Source organism: Amyelois transitella, chromosome 15, assembly GCF_032362555.1.
Source record: "Amyelois transitella isolate CPQ chromosome 15, ilAmyTran1.1, whole genome shotgun sequence".
NCBI lineage: Eukaryota > Metazoa > Arthropoda > Insecta > Lepidoptera > Pyralidae > Amyelois > Amyelois transitella.
In genome coordinates this window covers 6,391,792-6,410,189 of record NC_083518.1, presented here as the reverse complement: position 1 = coordinate 6,410,189, position 18,398 = coordinate 6,391,792, and the positions used below count along the sequence as shown (strand labels likewise).

Here is an 18,398-nt window from a genome sequence, read left to right as displayed (position 1 = left end):
CCGCAAAATAACGAAGTTACCGTATGTAGATAGATAGTATCCAGTCTGCGGCTTCATCGACCATAAGCGGTATATCATGTCATACAAATCGCATCATATCAGATAACCGCATAAGTGACAGGAATAGGGGAGAGTACAGCGTATGTGCATGTTATTACTACAAATATCTATATCTAAGTGGTACATAGTCACGTTTTGTAGCACATTTTACCGATGTGTAATCTCTTCGAGTCAGTATGGTTTGGTAAAGAAATCTTAAGAAAATAAAACATTATTGGGTATGAGTAGATGTTTTTCTAATGTTCTACTAACTTAAAGTAGGTACCTACATAAGAAAATGTGTGATTAATCCTTATATGTTATAAAAACCGGTGTGCAAGATTGATTGATCTGGCACGTACCCAAAAATTGAAAACCTTTTTTATTAAACAGGCTGTACGTCTATTTATCTGCCTAACAGCGTAAAAATATCGGTTAATTGGAAATTGGATCTTAATTGAAGTGAAAAGAAAAAGTTTTGAAATTTTACCCACCAAAGTTGAAAAATCTATAGACTGCCAAATTAATTATCAAGTATTAATTACATCAAATACTTTGTTTCTTTAGAATAATGAACTATAATGAGAATTCTTTGAAAAGTGGAAAGTAGGACGAAATGGTTATTTTTTATGAAAGAATTTTGATTCAATTCAAGTACTCCTCCTCTTGCGCCTTGTGGTATATTCCTAATTACATTCTCATCTATTGGTTTCTGAGACCATCAACAATTTTATTCGGCACTTTGCATACTATGACATTTAACAAAAAATTAAGATATCTTAGCTGACAATAACATTATTTTAGTTTCTTTTATAATTTTGTACATTTCTTTTTGTTGAAAATATAATGGCGAAATATTATATAGGTGTACGGTCACATACAAAATTGAACCAAATTATTCTTGTCACAAAGGACAATAGTAAAAAGAGTTCCTTTTTCGAAAGTGGTTGACCTATACTAAGTTTTAAAAACTGTGTAATTATCTATAACATAAGAGCATCTCGTAAATCAACACAATTATGCAATTAATGTTCTATTCATAACATTATTGATTCCCGCAGTGTTTGGTGTGCAAACTTCATCTCTATTGACATAGCTGCCTTAGGCCCGTATACTGACATATTTACACGCATGCATCATGGATTATCAAGATAACAATTAAAAGATATAAATGTATATATTCGTATCAATTGTATGTGCCTATGAAAATCAGTACGGGTCATCGGAATTTAAAGTGTGGTACTGTTAAAAAGAGAATAAAAATCATAACACCATTTCGTATTAACATTGTTGCGCTAAAATTTTTCTTAATTAGGCGATAAATTAGGTTAAAACGTACCAAAGATACGAGAAATCTGCCAAACTGATCTTAATCATTCGCTTATCAAAGTCTTAAATGCAATCGATCAAACAAACCTTAAGGTAAGGTAAACCATCCATAAAGGCGGTCCTATCATTTATCATTAAGTTAATTACATCTTACATCTCAGAGCATTCAAGTAATTAGTCGTCTCCAAAAAATTGAGGATAATTGCCGCGAGTGATTGCCAGGATTTACTCCTGAGAGACTACTCTTTGATAAATTAGCCTTTTCAGGATTCAAGGCGGTTTTCTCAACACGCCTCTTTGTTGATTTGGGTAAATAGGACTTTTTCTAAGGCATTGGTAAATTGGGTGCATGTCAGAATTATTTCATTTGACTTTAGTTTGAAAGTTTGAGCGCCGGTATAGTTGAAATAATGAAATATAAAAACGTGCAGAATTCCTATTAACAATCGCAATTATAATCCGAACTTTTATCACGCTAAAGTGATTTTAATACTAATTAAAAGCACTAATTATTCAATTAATTGATTTGTCTACCTCACTGAACACTATCTGCGGTAATATAAGGAAGTTCATTATAGATACTTGATTCATAATTATAAAAAGTGTATCTTTATAAAAATCAATTCCTGTTCGTTTGTGTCGCCGAAGATAGAGAACTACTAGGCAGATTTCACTGATTTGTATATTGATATGTTTATCATAGTCAATAGAAAGTTTAAACGGGTCGCATGAAGTACACCAGGTCATATGGTAGTAAATGAAAACAGTGAAATTATTGACAGAGCAGTAGTAAACAAAAACTTACCTATTTTATTCCAATGAGTATGTACATACAGAAGCTGAAATTCACAATTGCAGGTGGGGAGAATGTGGCTTTCCACTACGGGCTGAATTTGAAGAAATTCGATTTATGTTGACCGTGTCTCGCCGATGGAAAACCGTGTTAACACAGCCTAACGGGACTGAACAATGCTTTCCATGCGGCTAGTGCAGGATAAACTTTGAAATGGTTTACCAAAACAGGCACCACATTTTAGACCTAACCCATAAAGGAATTAAGATCAAAATGAAACGCGTCCAAACCCTGTGGCCAAATAATCATTCATGTAAATGGTATGCCACCGTACCGACATTACGTAGTTTGCTCCCGATATGGAGGCAAGTCAAAATGAATGGATTAGTCAAATCTTGCTTCAGTATTGGGTTATGAGTTTCTAATCTTACATTGCATAAGCAGTTTGTGAGGTACCGTGCCGTGCCGTTCCTTGTGTATTGGTGAAAGTATTTTTGAAATCGGTTAAGTAGTTTCACAACTTTCCTCGTATATTCTTACTTATAAACTTTTTCTGTTTGTATAGTATGTAGTTATGAAAATGTATCAGATTCATTCATTTTACAGATTCATTCATTATTTGATTCATTCATTATTTGATTCGTTATTCATATTTTCAGGTAAAACTGCAGTTTCCATAACTTAATAGATACCATTACATTTATTATTAATAAAATTAAAATTAGTAGGTGGAAATATAAAATCTATTTCACATTTTCCCGAGGGTGTGAAATAATGAAATGACGAGAGGATGGATGTATTCGCTGCAACGTGACTTGCCATTGATAGAATATTTTGTACGAATATTTTATGCTATTTTGAATATATTTTTAATATCGTATTTAAAAGATGTGTGGTACATTTTTATAAAATTAAAACTAGAGAAACATCGAATAAACATGTTTATTTATACCTAATTACTTAAATTAATACTATAACAAATTTTACACAGACAAAAGGCGTATTCGTAGTGCAAATTACTAAAAATATTGTCATATATAAACATTAAAAACTTTATTTTAAACATGAGTAAAGCAATTAATTATGAGTAAAAATTAAAAAACAACACTAGTCGTAAACAAATCAAGATAACTGGCAATTCACGCCATGATACTATCACAAAAAAGATAAATTCACGAACAAATCTAATCATGCCTAAGTGAGCGTAACTGCAATCGAAGGTCGCACAGATAGAAGTAAAATCATTAGTTTGATAGGCCAGTATTGCATCTGAGGTTGAACAATATGGACTTCAACGACAAAGTCGTCGTGATCACTGGCGCTAGTTCTGGAATCGGAGCAGCTGCGGCACTGATGTTTGCGAACCAATCCGCCAAACTTGTGCTCGTTGGCCGAAACGAAACTTCTTTGAAAAACGTCGCCGCTAAATGTGAATTAGCAAAAGGAAACAAACCAGTAATCGTCAAAGCTGAACTAACTGTCGATGAAGACGTCAAAGACATCATTGACAAAGCTATTACCCATTTCGGCCGTATTGATGTCCTCGTTAACAACGCTGGAATCGGGATACAAGGCAGTATTCGAGATGGCATTGAACCCTACGACCGAGCGATGGCAACAAACGTCCGTGCCGCTTATTTATTAATCAGCCTGGCTACACCACACCTAGTAAAATCCAGGGGAAATATCGTTAACGTTTCCAGCGTCGCTGCATTCAAGCCTATTAGGGACATGGATTTCTTGCCATACTGCACGTCTAAGGCTGCCCTTGATCAGATTACTAAGTGTGTAGCTCGTGAGTTAGCTAAGGATGGCGTCAGGGTTAATTCTGTTAATCCCGGCGCTACGAGGACACCGTTCGTTCAATCAGCCGGTCTAACTAAGGAACAGATGGAGGAATTGTACAAAGCGAGAGATAAAACTCTGCCGCTCGGGAAAATGGCTGAAAGTGCGGATGTGGCCGATTTAATTGTTTATTTGGCAAGCGACCGTGCTCGCAGTATCACGGGATCTATTTATGTGATAGATAACGGAGAAATGTTGTCTTAAACGTCCTTTGTTTAAGAGTGAAATGGTGCTTTATTGTGTTGAGATTGGGAATTGTGTAGGATTATTTAAACGATCTTCTTGATATTCGATAGTTTATTCGTTTAATTAATGAAATTGTGGTATATTTTAGTTTCCGCTTATGTTAAAAATATTGCCATCAAATAATACATTATTTTTATATATTATAATTATTTATCCTTCTTGAGTAGAATATTTTTATTTATTTATCTAAAGTATCAATAATAAGCTAGTTAAACTTATCAATATACACGTATTGAGCCTCAAAACGTAATTTATTTATTGAAACATCCCAAAAACTGGCGTTCGTATTTTGTTAGGACACAAAAAGACTATCGTATATTAGTTCAACTTCTGGCTCAGCATAAATAAAGTTAGCTCGTGTAATAGACTTATATACTACAAGAATAAGAACATACGAGTGTAAAGGCTTTACAAGCCCACATAAACAGGTCAGTACGCTTTGCTAATATAGCTCGTGTTCTTGGGGCCATTAGTCTTAATTTCGCTTGTAGTGAATACGGTGCAAAGGAAAAGTTATGGCAGACTCAAATGAGGAATATTGCAGTGTAGTCGGGATGTTAAACAGGACTTATTTAATAAATAAAAGCTGCTGCTACTCGCAGTTTTTAATGATAAAACTATGGAAGTTACATACATTGCAACTTGGATACTATATATTACAGAAATTTTAACGCTCTAAAGTATGTATGAGAGGTATTGCATAATGCGATAATGCCTCTTTTGCACAAAAATGTGGTAGATACAATACGTATATATAATTAAATGAATAAATAAAATACATTCCCTTTGTGCAGACACGACAGGGTGTGTAGAACGTGCGACCGCCGCCCCTTAGGGGATTTGCGCGCTCAGATTTTCAATTTTTATTTGCGCCTGTAAGTGCTGACACAGACGATTTTGACGTAAAACTGAGTAAAAATTATTATTTCAAAATTATATTATTTTGGGAATATTGAAAGTTGTCTAAATTTCTGTTGTATTTACCATTTTTTATTGATATTTAGACCATTATAAATTACATACACCGGTTTAATCGACTAGTTACCATTAAGAAAACTTAAACGTTAATATTTATATTATTTTGTCATCATTTTTATACTGATGACAAAATATGGGATGCTCAAGCGGGATTTCGAAAGGGAATGGGATGTACTGATCAGGTCTTTTCCTTGCGGTGCATAGCCGAAAAGTTTTTGGCCAAGAGTCAAAAAGTCTATTGCACATTCGTAGATCTGGAAAAGGCCTATGACAGAGTTGAGAGGAATGAATTGTGGTCAGCACTTTCTATGCATGGGGTGAGCAGTCTCTTAATACGAGCACTGAAATCCTTATATGAGGATTCGAGTGCTTGTGTCAGGATAAACGGAGCGCACACTGAGTGGTTTAAGATTGAGAAAGGCGTTAGGCAAGGATGTGTTGCGTCACCGTGGCTGTTCAACCTATTTATGGATAGCTGTTTGACAGATTTGAAAGAGTCTAAAAGTGGATTAAGGATGAATGAGTTACTCGTCAAATGTCTGCTCTATGCCGACGATCAGGTTATACTGGCGTCATCAGCGGAGGAGTTACAGGAGATGGTAAACTGTATGCATGAAGCTTTAAAAGAGAAAGGAATGAAAGTGAACGTAAGTAAAACTAAAACACTGGTTTTTGAAATGGAGAAAGAAATGACAGCATGTAATATTTTGATTGGAGGAGAAAAAGTGGAGCAAGTGAAAGAGTTTGTATATCTAGGATCAAAGTTTACATCAGATGGCAAGTATGATAGTGATATTGAAAGGAGAGTGAACGCGGGGAACATGGTGAATGGAGCTTTGCATGCCTTTATGAGCAGTCAGAAACTATCCAAAAAGGCTCGACTGGCTGTGCACAGGGGCGTGTTGGTCCCGACATTAATGTATGGGAGTGAAAGTTGGGTATGGCAAAAGAAGCATGAAAGCAGAATAAATGCAGTGGAAATGAGAGCGTTAAGGAGTATGATGGGTGTGAAATTGAGTGACAGGATAAGGAACAGCGTGATAAGGGAATGTTGTGATGTGAAAGAAGATGTAGTTACAGGAATAGAAAAGGGTATGTTAAGATGGTTCGGTCATGTGGAGAGGATGAATGAAAGCAGGTTGACTAAGCAGATATACAAGGAGAGTGTGGAGGGAAAGGTCGGAGTGGGAAGACCTAGACGAACGTATCTTGATCAAATTAAGGACGTCCTGGTAAAGGGTCAGGTCAAAAGTACCCGAAACCGCCGAGCTTGTATGAAGAGAGTTATGAATGTGGACGAAGCGAAAGAAGTATGCAGAGATCGTGGCAAGTGGAAAGAGGTAGTCTCTGCCTACCCCTCCGGGAAAGAGGCGTGATTATGTATGTATGTATGTATGTATTTATATTATTCAATACTGACTTTTTCATTCAACTATAAATAAAGACCAACATTCTACTTGACAATAAATATAAGAATATTATAGATACAGTTAATTGTAGTTTTTGCTACTCTACTCATACATAAAATATTTTTACATAGTAAGTATGTTTCGATATAAAAAAATACATATTGTTAAATTCGCCATGTAGGCCTGCCTTTACAGGAAAAATAGGAGTAGTGTTCTCATTCACAATTTTCGTGGAATGTAAACGACACTTGCGTATTTGCGCGCCTCTAGTGGGAATGCGCATTCGTTTGCCAAAAATTGAATCGCGTGCAAAATACAGTCAGTGAGCCAAGCCAGAAAAAGTATATCATTTCACAGGCAGAGTAGCTCAACGCTTCGTCATATAGGAATTTTTCCTGGGAAAAAATACAAAACGATTTTAGTATATGAATCAAAACTAATTGACTTTCTTTATAAGTAATTTCAGAGACAAAACTGCCAACAAATCAAAAGGATTGTTTGATACGTACTAATATTTCAGGTTTGCTGCAAGAGATCTCTCTAAGGTATAAGTACCGCCTTTGTAATGTACCGTTTCATATTTTAAATGTGCTCTTCTACTGAACAATAAAGCATTTTCTTACTTATTAATATTGATCAGTGAAGGAAAAACAAAGAGTGTGTCAGTGCCAACTGCTTTTCCTTTCGCTTAAATTGTCACAGTCAATCAAGGGTTTCTTTTACAATCAGCGAGGCATCATAAAGTCATCCAGCTAAACCATCCAATATGAGGTAGATTGGCTCTATCTACCCCATATTGGATAAAGACTTGACGTGTGTGTTTGAAAATTCATACATTTTTCATTGAAGCGAAAAAAATCATCATGAACCTAGGGATTTGTATTTATTAGGAAATTTCATGCTACATTTTATTCAGTTGGCTGCTCTAACGGCTATGTGATGTAAATGTAATAAAATAAATGGTCCCTTCTTTGCGCCCTGGATGGCTCTTCAGCACAGAAAAATGTAAGCAGAGAAGAAATCTCGTGAAAAAAGCGCCATAAAAAATGCTCTTATGCTAGCGTATACTCATAAAAAGTGCCGTGTGGTTCCCGGCACTAATACAAAAATAATAGGTTCACTCCATCTCTTTCCCATGGATGTCATAAAAGGCGACTAAGGGATAGGCTTACAAACTTGGGATTCTTTTTTAGGCGACAGGCTAGCAACCTATCACTATTTGAATCTCAATTCTATCATTAAGCCAAATAGCTGAACGTGGCCTTTCAGTCTTTTCAAGACTGTTGGCTCTGTCTACCCCGTAAGGGATGTAGACGTGATAATATGTTTGTATGTATAAATGTACTCATAAAGAGTATAGTCGTTAATCATATATAGGTACTAGAGTCTACCCGTAGCTTGGCCGGCGTATATTTCGGGCTCCCGTGGAAATTTCAGGATATCCTGCCGTAGCAATAAGTTGCCCAAGTGTACAAGTCAAATCCGTGCTTCCTAGATCCTATCGCTCCGGCTGTACGTTCAAATACATTTTCTTACAAATCTTAGTATTTGATGATGACTTCGTGATATCTGTTTTTATGTTGCAATCCGAGTTGTAAAAGGTTGATATTTTATATATAAAATACCATAGCTCGTGCTACATCTGTGTTTTGATTATTGTGTGTCATACTTTACTGGAAAATATTTTTATGCTTTATTACATTAACGCTCGTATGTAATTTAACGTATAGACGCGATGTTTTTCCTGTTACGACAAGAAAATTGTATTACCTTTCCTTTATTGAACAAATATAAAAGGCCGTGTGGTTCCCGGCACCATTACAAAAGAATAGGACCACTCCATCTCTTTCCCACGGATGTCGTAAGAGCCGACTAAGGGATAGACTTGGGATTCCTCTTTAATGTAAATCCCTGCCAATCTAAGGTCTGCCGCGCCGATGGATGCATGGCTAGGGGCGAGCCTAGTCTCGAGCGTGCCACTTCCGCCATGGGGTTGGGCGACCCCCAGGTAATGGCTAGCCTTACCCTGGCATGCGGGGCTCTGCTGGGGCGGACAAAATTTTTCCCTAGCGTCTCGTGGGAATCGCATGGATGCAAATCTTTTGAGAGAGCACCTAGATGGCGGCGATGGTGTCCGCACCCCATCACGTCTCGTTCCCGGTGGGAGCGGTATGCGGTCTGCTGAAAGCCGCTTTGCGACGATGAATGTAAGAGGAGGAATGAAGGATAAGATTGAGGAAGTATGCCAGATGATGGATGAAAGACGTTTGGATGTGTTGTGCGTGAATGAAACGAAGCGGAAAGGATGCGACGCGACGCAGCACGGCCCTTACACGGCGTATTGGTCTGGAATTTCCAGTACCAGCCGAGGCTGTCAAGGGGTCGGTCTAATTCTTTCTGCACGAATGGCTGAGTGCGTGAATGAGTATGAGTGTGTCAGCCCTCGTCTTCTATGGATTAGGCTGAAAGTTGGAATCACTCGGATCTTCGTTCTAGGTGTTTATGCACCTTGGGATGTGGGTTCGAGGGGTACAACATCAGCAAAAAGCGAAAACGAGGAGTTCTGGAATAGTGTAAGAGAAGTATTGAAAGTTACCAAGCCAAATGAGAAGATTATTATGTTAGGTGATTTTAATGGATGGGTGGGTGTAAAGCGTGATGGATATGAAAAGGTGCTTGGTGCGTTTGGTGACGAAAAGGTGAATGATAATGGAAGAAGTGTATTAGAAATTTGTCTAGAGTGGGATCTTTTTGTGTCGAACTCAATGTTTCAACATAAAGAGATCCACACCTACACAAGAGTGGAAGGTATTTTAAAAAGTATGATAGACTTTGTGATTGTAGATGAAAGATTGAAGAACAAAGTGCTGGATACCCGTGCATATCGCGGTGCTGGCATTGACTCGGACCATTTACTGGTGATATCCCGGATAAGGGGTATCTTCAATCGCTGGCGGCACAGGGTAAGGGAGCAAACCAGCGCTTTGGAAAGAGTAAAAGTAGAAAATTTGCAAGATATGGATGTAGGTAAGAAGTATATTAATAGACTGAAGGATGAATTTGAAGATTTAGAGGAAATGAGCGATATTGAAGATGGATGGAAGGAATTTAAAGAAAGAATTGTGAAAGTAGCTGTTGAAGTGTGTGGTGTAAGTAGAAGAAGGAAAGGAAAAAATCACAAAAATGCGTGGATGAGTAAAGATGTGCAAGAACTTGTGCGATTAAAGAAGAAAGCATGGCTGGATTTGTTAGCAGCAAAAGCTAACTTAAGAATGCAAGAGGTTATAGATGAAGATGTGAATGAAGCACGTAAGGAATATAAGAAAATGAAAGATTTGGTTAAGAAAGCTGTGATTAGAAAGAAAGAAGAGTATAAAGAGGATTTTGATAAAAGGCTATCAGAAGACTTTCAGTCAAATCTGAAAGTATTCTGGAAATCCGTAAGGTCAGCCCGAGGAAATACTATAACCAGAGAGCTGACTAGGATCAGATGCCAGGATGGTAGCGTTGTGAAAGGAGAAGAATGTGTACTAAAGATATGGAAGGACTATTTTGAAAGTTTATTTGAAAAAAAGGAAGGAAATAAGAAAGATTTCTGCTATAGCGAAGAAAAAGAGAATGAGATGGAAGGCGAAATTGAAATGTTCGAAATTGTGGAAGCACTTAAGAGTATGAAAGCGGGAAAGGCTGCTGGGTGTGATAGAGTGTCGGTCGAGATGCTTAAAGCAGGAAAAGGCGTAGTAGCTAGTCAGTTGTACTGCCTTTTCAATTTGTGTTGGAGAAGCGGCCGAGTACCAAAAGATTGGTGTAAGGCTGTTATCGTGCCACTTTACAAAGGAAAAGGGTCACAGCTGGACTGCAAAAATTATCGTGGTATAAGCCTGCTTAGCGTCGTCGGCAAATTGTATGCTAAGGTATTGATTAATAGAGTCAGGAATGAAACTGATGACAAAATATGGGATGCTCAAGCGGGATTTCGAAAGGGAATGGGATGTACTGATCAGGTCTTTTCCTTGCGGTGCATAGCCGAAAAGTTTTTGGCCAAGAGTCAAAAAGTCTATTGCACATTCGTAGATCTGGAAAAGGCCTATGACAGAGTTGAGAGGAATGAATTGTGGTCAGCACTTTCTATGCATGGGGTGAGCAGTCTCTTAATACGAGCACTGAAATCCTTATATGAGGATTCGAGTGCTTGTGTCAGGATAAACGGAGCGCACACTGAGTGGTTTAAGATTGAGAAAGGCGTTAGGCAAGGATGTGTTGCGTCACCGTGGCTGTTCAACCTATTTATGGATAGCTGTTTGACAGATTTGAAAGAGTCTAAAAGTGGATTAAGGATGAATGAGTTACTCGTCAAATGTCTGCTCTATGCCGACGATCAGGTTATACTGGCGTCATCAGCGGAGGAGTTACAGGAGATGGTAAACTGTATGCATGAAGCTTTAAAAGAGAAAGGAATGAAAGTGAACGTAAGTAAAACTAAAACACTGGTTTTTGAAATGGAGAAAGAAATGACAGCATGTAATATTTTGATTGGAGGAGAAAAAGTGGAGCAAGTGAAAGAGTTTGTATATCTAGGATCAAAGTTTACATCAGATGGCAAGTATGATAGTGATATTGAAAGGAGAGTGAACGCGGGGAACATGGTGAATGGAGCTTTGCATGCCTTTATGAGCAGTCAGAAACTATCCAAAAAGGCTCGACTGGCTGTGCACAGGGGCGTGTTGGTCCCGACATTAATGTATGGGAGTGAAAGTTGGGTATGGCAAAAGAAGCATGAAAGCAGAATAAATGCAGTGGAAATGAGAGCGTTAAGGAGTATGATGGGTGTGAAATTGAGTGACAGGATAAGGAACAGCGTGATAAGGGAATGTTGTGATGTGAAAGAAGATGTAGTTACAGGAATAGAAAAGGGTATGTTAAGATGGTTCGGTCATGTGGAGAGGATGAATGAAAGCAGGTTGACTAAGCAGATATACAAGGAGAGTGTGGAGGGAAAGGTCGGAGTGGGAAGACCTAGACGAACGTATCTTGATCAAATTAAGGACGTCCTGGTAAAGGGTCAGGTCAAAAGTACCCGAAACCGCCGAGCTTGTATGAAGAGAGTTATGAATGTGGACGAAGCGAAAGAAGTATGCAGAGATCGTGGCAAGTGGAAAGAGGTAGTCTCTGCCTACCCCTCCGGGAAAGAGGCGTGATTTTATGTATGTATGTATGTATAAAAGGTCACCTATTTGCTAAATGATTTTTTACTATATAAGTTTAGATCTACATAGAAAACACTTATAGTTGACTTCATATAAGTTTACAAGGGCTTCCGAGCCGAATCGGTGCCCTTGTTACTCAAAGGATGTCATGTATATTTGTGATTGTATGATCAGATTTTAGTTTATCAAAGAAAATACTTACCTACCTACAAAACATATCGGGAAAAGATTTGAAAACGACCTTATGATTTTTTATAAGACTTAATCTAGAAACTTTATCTCAAAAGTAAAACAAAACATAAAGTCGTTCCACCCACACGCAAGCTTCGATCACAAGCACACTGTCAAATTTCTATCGACAATAATTAGTTCGAGTGTTGAGTACGAAGGAAGCGCAAGATTGATAGCTTCGGCACAAAGGTTTGGTCGTGATGAATTGCCTGATATTAGGTCATGATTTCCCCGCTATTTGCCTATCAGGGCCACTATCTGAACGGAATTTTTTCCTAAAGCCCTTTTGGATGTAAACTGAATATGGAATGAGATTTTTGTAATGCTTTTGACAAAAGACCTTGAGAGGTGTCCTGACGAGGAATTTTTATATATCGGTTTGAGGCTTAGAGTTTTACTTGTTATGACTTAATTATAAGTAATTGAGGCATGATATAGCTTTGCTTTTGTAAAATGTTGTCAAATATTAAAAATGGTCGTTACGATCTTAATGTGTTTTATCCATTTAAATATCTTTAATTAATGTTTTTTACGTACCCCTTATTAATGATAATACATTAAATTTCAAGGCTTAATCACCTGTAACATAGTTTGAAGATTACACTTACGGTTAGGGAAACCATCGTGAGGAACCGTGCACATTCAATAAACTGGATAGCATGGATAGTGTAACTTTGATTTATCCAATACGGGTTAGGTTTACCTGCAAAGGTTGCGGAGGTCAGATGGGAGTCGCTTCGTAAAAAAACCTGGCTCACCCAATCCAGGGTCCTTGTTCAAGGGTATACCCCGGGCTCCTCTCCAGAGTGGTGAGGATATAACCGGGATTAAAACCCAAGAGGAAGAATAAGAATGAAAGAAAATAGTTCTAAAATTAGTTGAAAAACGCTTAATCTTTCTAATTATACTTATGTATTTTCAATGACTATTCCTGACCATCTTTTTCGCAGTTACAGCCACTATGATATAAACTGATAATAGTATTATATAAGTATAGCAATCATTCCTAAGTTTGATTTCAGTGATCTTAGAAATACACGCCTAATCTTATTCCAACTGCCTCTATAAACATTTCTCTAAATTGACTAATATATTCAAATGTCTCTGAATCTGCATTTGAAAATTGATCGGACGTGGTTCAAATTATACCTCTGATTCAATACAAAATACACTCTGTCATATAGGGGATACAGCCCAAATTTCTATCGTATTAGTGTACAGAACACTTAGTTCAGTTATTATGCAAATCATGTGCTACGGAAGTGCTCCAGCGTTACCTAGTTTCCTTACTAGGGAGGTAAATTATGATAAATGAAATTCAGCAATAGTTATACAAAATGACAACGTGGGCTGTGAACAATTTGTCGGAATTTGCGTGAAATTGAATAACAGCATTGTCTTGTCGGCCTTGAATTTGTAGGAAGAATGGATTACACGGACGACCTCGTCCATTCACAAGAAGCGTTTCAATTCGCACTATCCCTTTTTTAGTTCATGTTAATTGATAAGGTTTATATGAAAATATTTATTTAAACTCTATTGCACCTGAACTAGCTAAATACTATATAACATTAACACCAGTCTAACCTGAAGACCAAAACTGAGAGACATTTGACTAAAATAAATTATTTTTTCATACAAACAACACAGGTCCCTGTGTTGTTTAACAGGGACAGGTGATATAAAACAGATCAGGTAGTAAATATTTACATACATACATAAATATAGTCTCGTCTATATCCCTTGCAGACAGAGCCAACTTAAATAAGTCTTAAAAAGATTAAAAGGCCATGTTCAGCTGTATTGTATTTAATACATTAGATGTGAAACGAAACGACGATCTTTACCATCTCCAACTTTATTCGCACTTATAAGTAAATGTGAGAAGGTTTAGTGCGTTTTTATCGTTTTAAATTTCGTTGTAGATTTTATGCTGCATCTCTAAGTTTTAGGTGAATCTGCGACAATGAACCTTACTTCGAATATTCCATTTAAAAGGACGCTTCGATTTTCAATCTACAATTCTAGGGCCTCCGCTCCTACATAGGAAACTCTATTAACTGGTACAAGGTAGTTCGTTTGTCAGTACAAACATGGGCCAAAATTTCGGCGGTACCCAGTGACACAGTTTGTGTTTCATCAAGCCCTGAAAGGGGTTCAGCGCCTCTATTCAAGAGAGGATGAACAAACAACGCTTCAGATCACGTATGTTTGCGATCCCCTAATTTCATCCAATCAGAGTCAAGATAGAATCATTGAGGTGTTTATTTACATTACAACGTAATCTTAACATGGGACAAGAACTTAGCTTATTTAGGTCTTTTGTTGTTTACTTTAGAGTGCCATACTCAACGCAAAAAATACCATTTGTAATTCGTACTCTTGAAAAGTTCAAATTACGTGAAGAGAAAGAAACAAGTGTGATTCGATTGTTGGCGTCTTTTAACCTAGTTAGTAATTTAAATCGAAAAGATACATAATCCTTATAACATAAAACAAATAACTTTATAAAACGACGGTTAGAAACGTAAAATTTTCATACTTTATTACATTGCTCGGCTAAACCCCGTAATTAAATGGGACCCATGACCCTTCTAATTAAACGGACAGACGGAATAGGCCAACTTATAGTAAAAGCGGTATATTTTCGTATACCATTCTAGTTTGGTATGTGCAAGGGTAAACGGGCCCCGGACCTACACTTTCATTTCCAAGTTGTATTTGTGAGAGAGCATTGTGGCTAGTGTACACGAATTTAGTAAGTACTTGTTACTTTGCCCAGTAGCATTTGGATAAATAGCTTGTTTGTATCAATTAGTTTAATATTTCTGTTGTCGAATGGCAGAAACGTAATTACGTAAATTTTTATTCTTATTTTCATATAGATTATCTCATACAGATAAACGTGTCTTTCAGTCTTTTCAATGCTGTTAGTTCTGTCTACTTCGTAAGGAATAACTCGATCATCCGCGGTCGAATATATAATTATCATATATTCCCCCCGAGTCGCTTTGAATGCATTGGAAAACTTTAATTTCATTTAGTAAACGAAATAGGAAACGAAAATCATGTTTTTTAAATACAATTTTGTGGCTAAGAAATAAGACAAAAAAAAAGTATTTTTATATCACAGCATACTTGTATTTCAAATTATAATCCCCATTGATTTTTTAAGTGTCATGTGGTGAGTTTAGTGAGTGATATGGTAAGTTTTCACGATGATGCTTGCTTGACATCAGTCTACTATAGGATAAATCCCCCAATTAAGTAGCTATAAGAAAATATGTCTATTATGTTGCTAGCCTCGCGTTCACTGCGCATTATATAAGCTAGGCAATTTTATGCTTCCCCTCAACTAGGTAAAGTTTTGACCACTCATTCATTATCTCTGCCTGGCATATTGTGAGAGCCTCCCATCGGTCCAACGACGGTAGTATGCTTTTAACAAAGTAGTATAATTACCAGATAACACAAGTTTGTCAATTAGTGCCTTTTATTGTTAATACCTACTTAGTTTTCGTTTCAGTTTTATAATTCTGATGAAATGTTATAGGAAATTATATTTTAAGTCCATAATAGACAAACACATGAGTAAATATAAATTTTAACCAAAAAAAAAGAATAATCGGAACATTTGAGAAATTTCTAACATATTTCTCCTTTCGAAAACTAAACAAGCTCGAAATTGACTTAAAAAATCTGCATTTTTTTGTAACATTTCGCCTTTAAGGTTTCATAATAAATGAGGGTACGATGCCAAAAACGGAAGTAATGGTGTGTACTCAAACCAACACGAAAAAATACTCCAGTCCACCATTAATTTTCATTTCGCTCTATGACCAGGGATTTCAAGTCTTAGGGAAGTATCCATCTAAGTTGCCGTAAGTAAGATGTCCTAGTAATTTTTAATGGAAGAAACGAATAGTTGTACCAACCTAAGTGACATTTTTCAAATGATGATAAACATTATGTTATTTTTTTTTAAGACAACCCATTTCACCCGTTTACTTTAGAAGTCCAAAAAATCCAGAAGAAGAAGAATAAGGTGCTCGATTATAATGTGTGATACATGGACGCATGGGTTACCAAGGTCCGATGGGAGTCGCTTCGTGTAAAACCTGACTCACCCAATCCAGACATATGGTCAAAGAAGCACACCGAGCTCCTCTCCAGAGAGGTGAAGATGTAATCAGGACTAATGCCAGCAGGAAGAATAACAGTTTCATAAATCAGTAAAACTGCACATGATTACAACATCACTTTTGAAGCTACAAATAATAGTAGAAAAGAATACTTTTTTAAAAAAGGATACCTAATACAGAAAAAAATTATCAATCTCGCTACCAGTAAATAGCCATGAAATTTGACCAGTTTCAAATGACTAGATATTACTCCAATCAACAATTAACATAAAATGACTAAACATGGAACATGCTAAACATGCGTTTAAATTAAATTTGCATTTGCAAAATAGCCAGGACACTACACTAATTGAGATAACCACGGGATTACTACATCATTTTAAAAGCATGGCTAGAAATCAGTCCTCTGAAGAGTTATCTTCACATCAATCATAGGATCACTGTAACTTAAACGTTATCACTCAATTTATTACTTGCACAATATCTCATTTGTTCCTCGTCCCGTAGTATCAATAACACTTCAAACAGCGTGTTCCTGCCTCAATGGTCAAAGAAGGAGAATGCTCGCCATTGCATTACACGACCAATCGCCTATTTAGCAAAGGAGGGTATCGTCGGTGTTGCCAGGCTAAACTAAATATTACCAACACATTGCGTTCTCCACTGAAGAGAGCCAGGGTTATTCTTTTCGTCCGCCTATTTTGATTGGGTAACTCAGCCTGGCTTCAGAAATTGTCAGGGGAACCACAAAGCAACTTCCGTCTTACCGTCTACAACCTTGCAGGGGAACCTTACTATATATCTAATACCTTGCTAGAGATCTTTTTGATGATTCTCATCGTTAAAACGTCTTATACGTTATCTATGTACTTAGACTACACTGTTGAAATAAATACCTCGAAATGTGACGGCCTCGGTGGCGCAGCGGTAGTACGCTTGTCTGTGGCACCGGCGGTCCCGAGTTCGAATCCCGGTCAGGGCATGATGAGAAAAAATCTTTTTCTGATTGGCCTGGGTCTTGGATGTTTATAAATAAATATATACGGGACAAATTACACAGATTGAGTTAGCCTCGAAGTAAGTTCGAGACTTGTGTTACGAGATACTAACTCAACGATACTATATTTTATAATAAATACTTATATAGATTTATCTATATATGTACGTCGTATCGTTGAGTTAGTATCTCGTAGCACAAGTCTCGATTACTTCGAGGCTAACTCAATCTGTGTAATTTGTCCCGTATATATTTATTTATTTATACCTAGTGATAAACATGCAAATTTAACTATTAGGAAATAATACGATCAAACTTGCATCGTACGGACAGAGTAAACCAAGATATTGTGGTGATATTAAAATCTGTACTCTTCTTATATTTTGATTATTTATTATTTCAAAGTTTATTTATGTTGGAAACTAAGATTTGAAAAGATATCTTAATAATGGAACGTTGTACAACATAAAACGATAGCGTGTAGCTCATCGAATATTCTTGTCTTTGTAAGCAGATTTCCATGAATACAGGGCACGATCATTATGACACGTAGGTACTAGGTACTTAGTGGTTACGTACATCACAGAATACAGAGATTCTAACGTTATGAATATGATACACCCTTGATATTCATAACGTTACACTCCATTTATCCCTTGCGGGGTAGACAGTGCCAACAGTTTTGAAATGACTGAAAGGCCACCTGCAGCTGTACGGCTTAATATTGAAATTGAGATTCAAATAGTGACAGGTTGCTAGCACGTCGCCACCAAGAAATATCTCATGTTTATAGTCCCTTTCCCTTAGTCGCCTTTTACGAGATTCGTGGGTAAGATGTGGCGTGGTCCTGTACAAAAGTGCCAGAAATCACATTACGCATGAATGTGATATGAGTAATGGTGTATCGATGATCTAAATATATAATAGATACCGATTGACTTAGGTACATACCGCTGGGCTAAGAGATTTGAAATTTGGCCTTCCTTATGTGATCTAGATAGGTGCACTAAGTGAGGATGTTCTCCGGAATTCCAGTGTAAACAAAAACAGATTTTTCACTTTTAATCTACTATTTAAAGCATAATTAATTATCCGATCTTATCAACTATTTTAACATTATAACAAATAAATAATCTGGCTTATCTTGAAATATAATGGGCTATTTGGCAGAAGGCGCTTTGC

The 18,398-nt window shown here is 36.9% G+C and overlaps 1 protein-coding gene across 1 annotated transcript; it reads left to right on the top strand.

Annotated features, from left to right (window-relative positions):
• Positions 1–3,385: 3,385 nt before the first annotated feature.
• Positions 3,386–4,415, top strand: LOC106141091 (uncharacterized oxidoreductase SERP2049-like). Its single transcript, XM_060948289.1, has one exon. The coding sequence runs from the start codon at positions 3,446–3,448 to the stop codon at positions 4,208–4,210; it is 765 nt and encodes a 254-aa protein (XP_060804272.1). The 5' UTR covers positions 3,386–3,445; the 3' UTR covers positions 4,211–4,415.
• The last annotated feature ends 13,983 nt before the right edge of the window (positions 4,416–18,398 follow it).

Excerpts from the sequence above, each read along its gene's own strand:
- LOC106141091 (XM_060948289.1), top strand. The coding sequence starts at position 3,446 with ATGGACTTCAACGACAAAGTCGTCGTGATCACTGGCGCTAGTTCTGGA.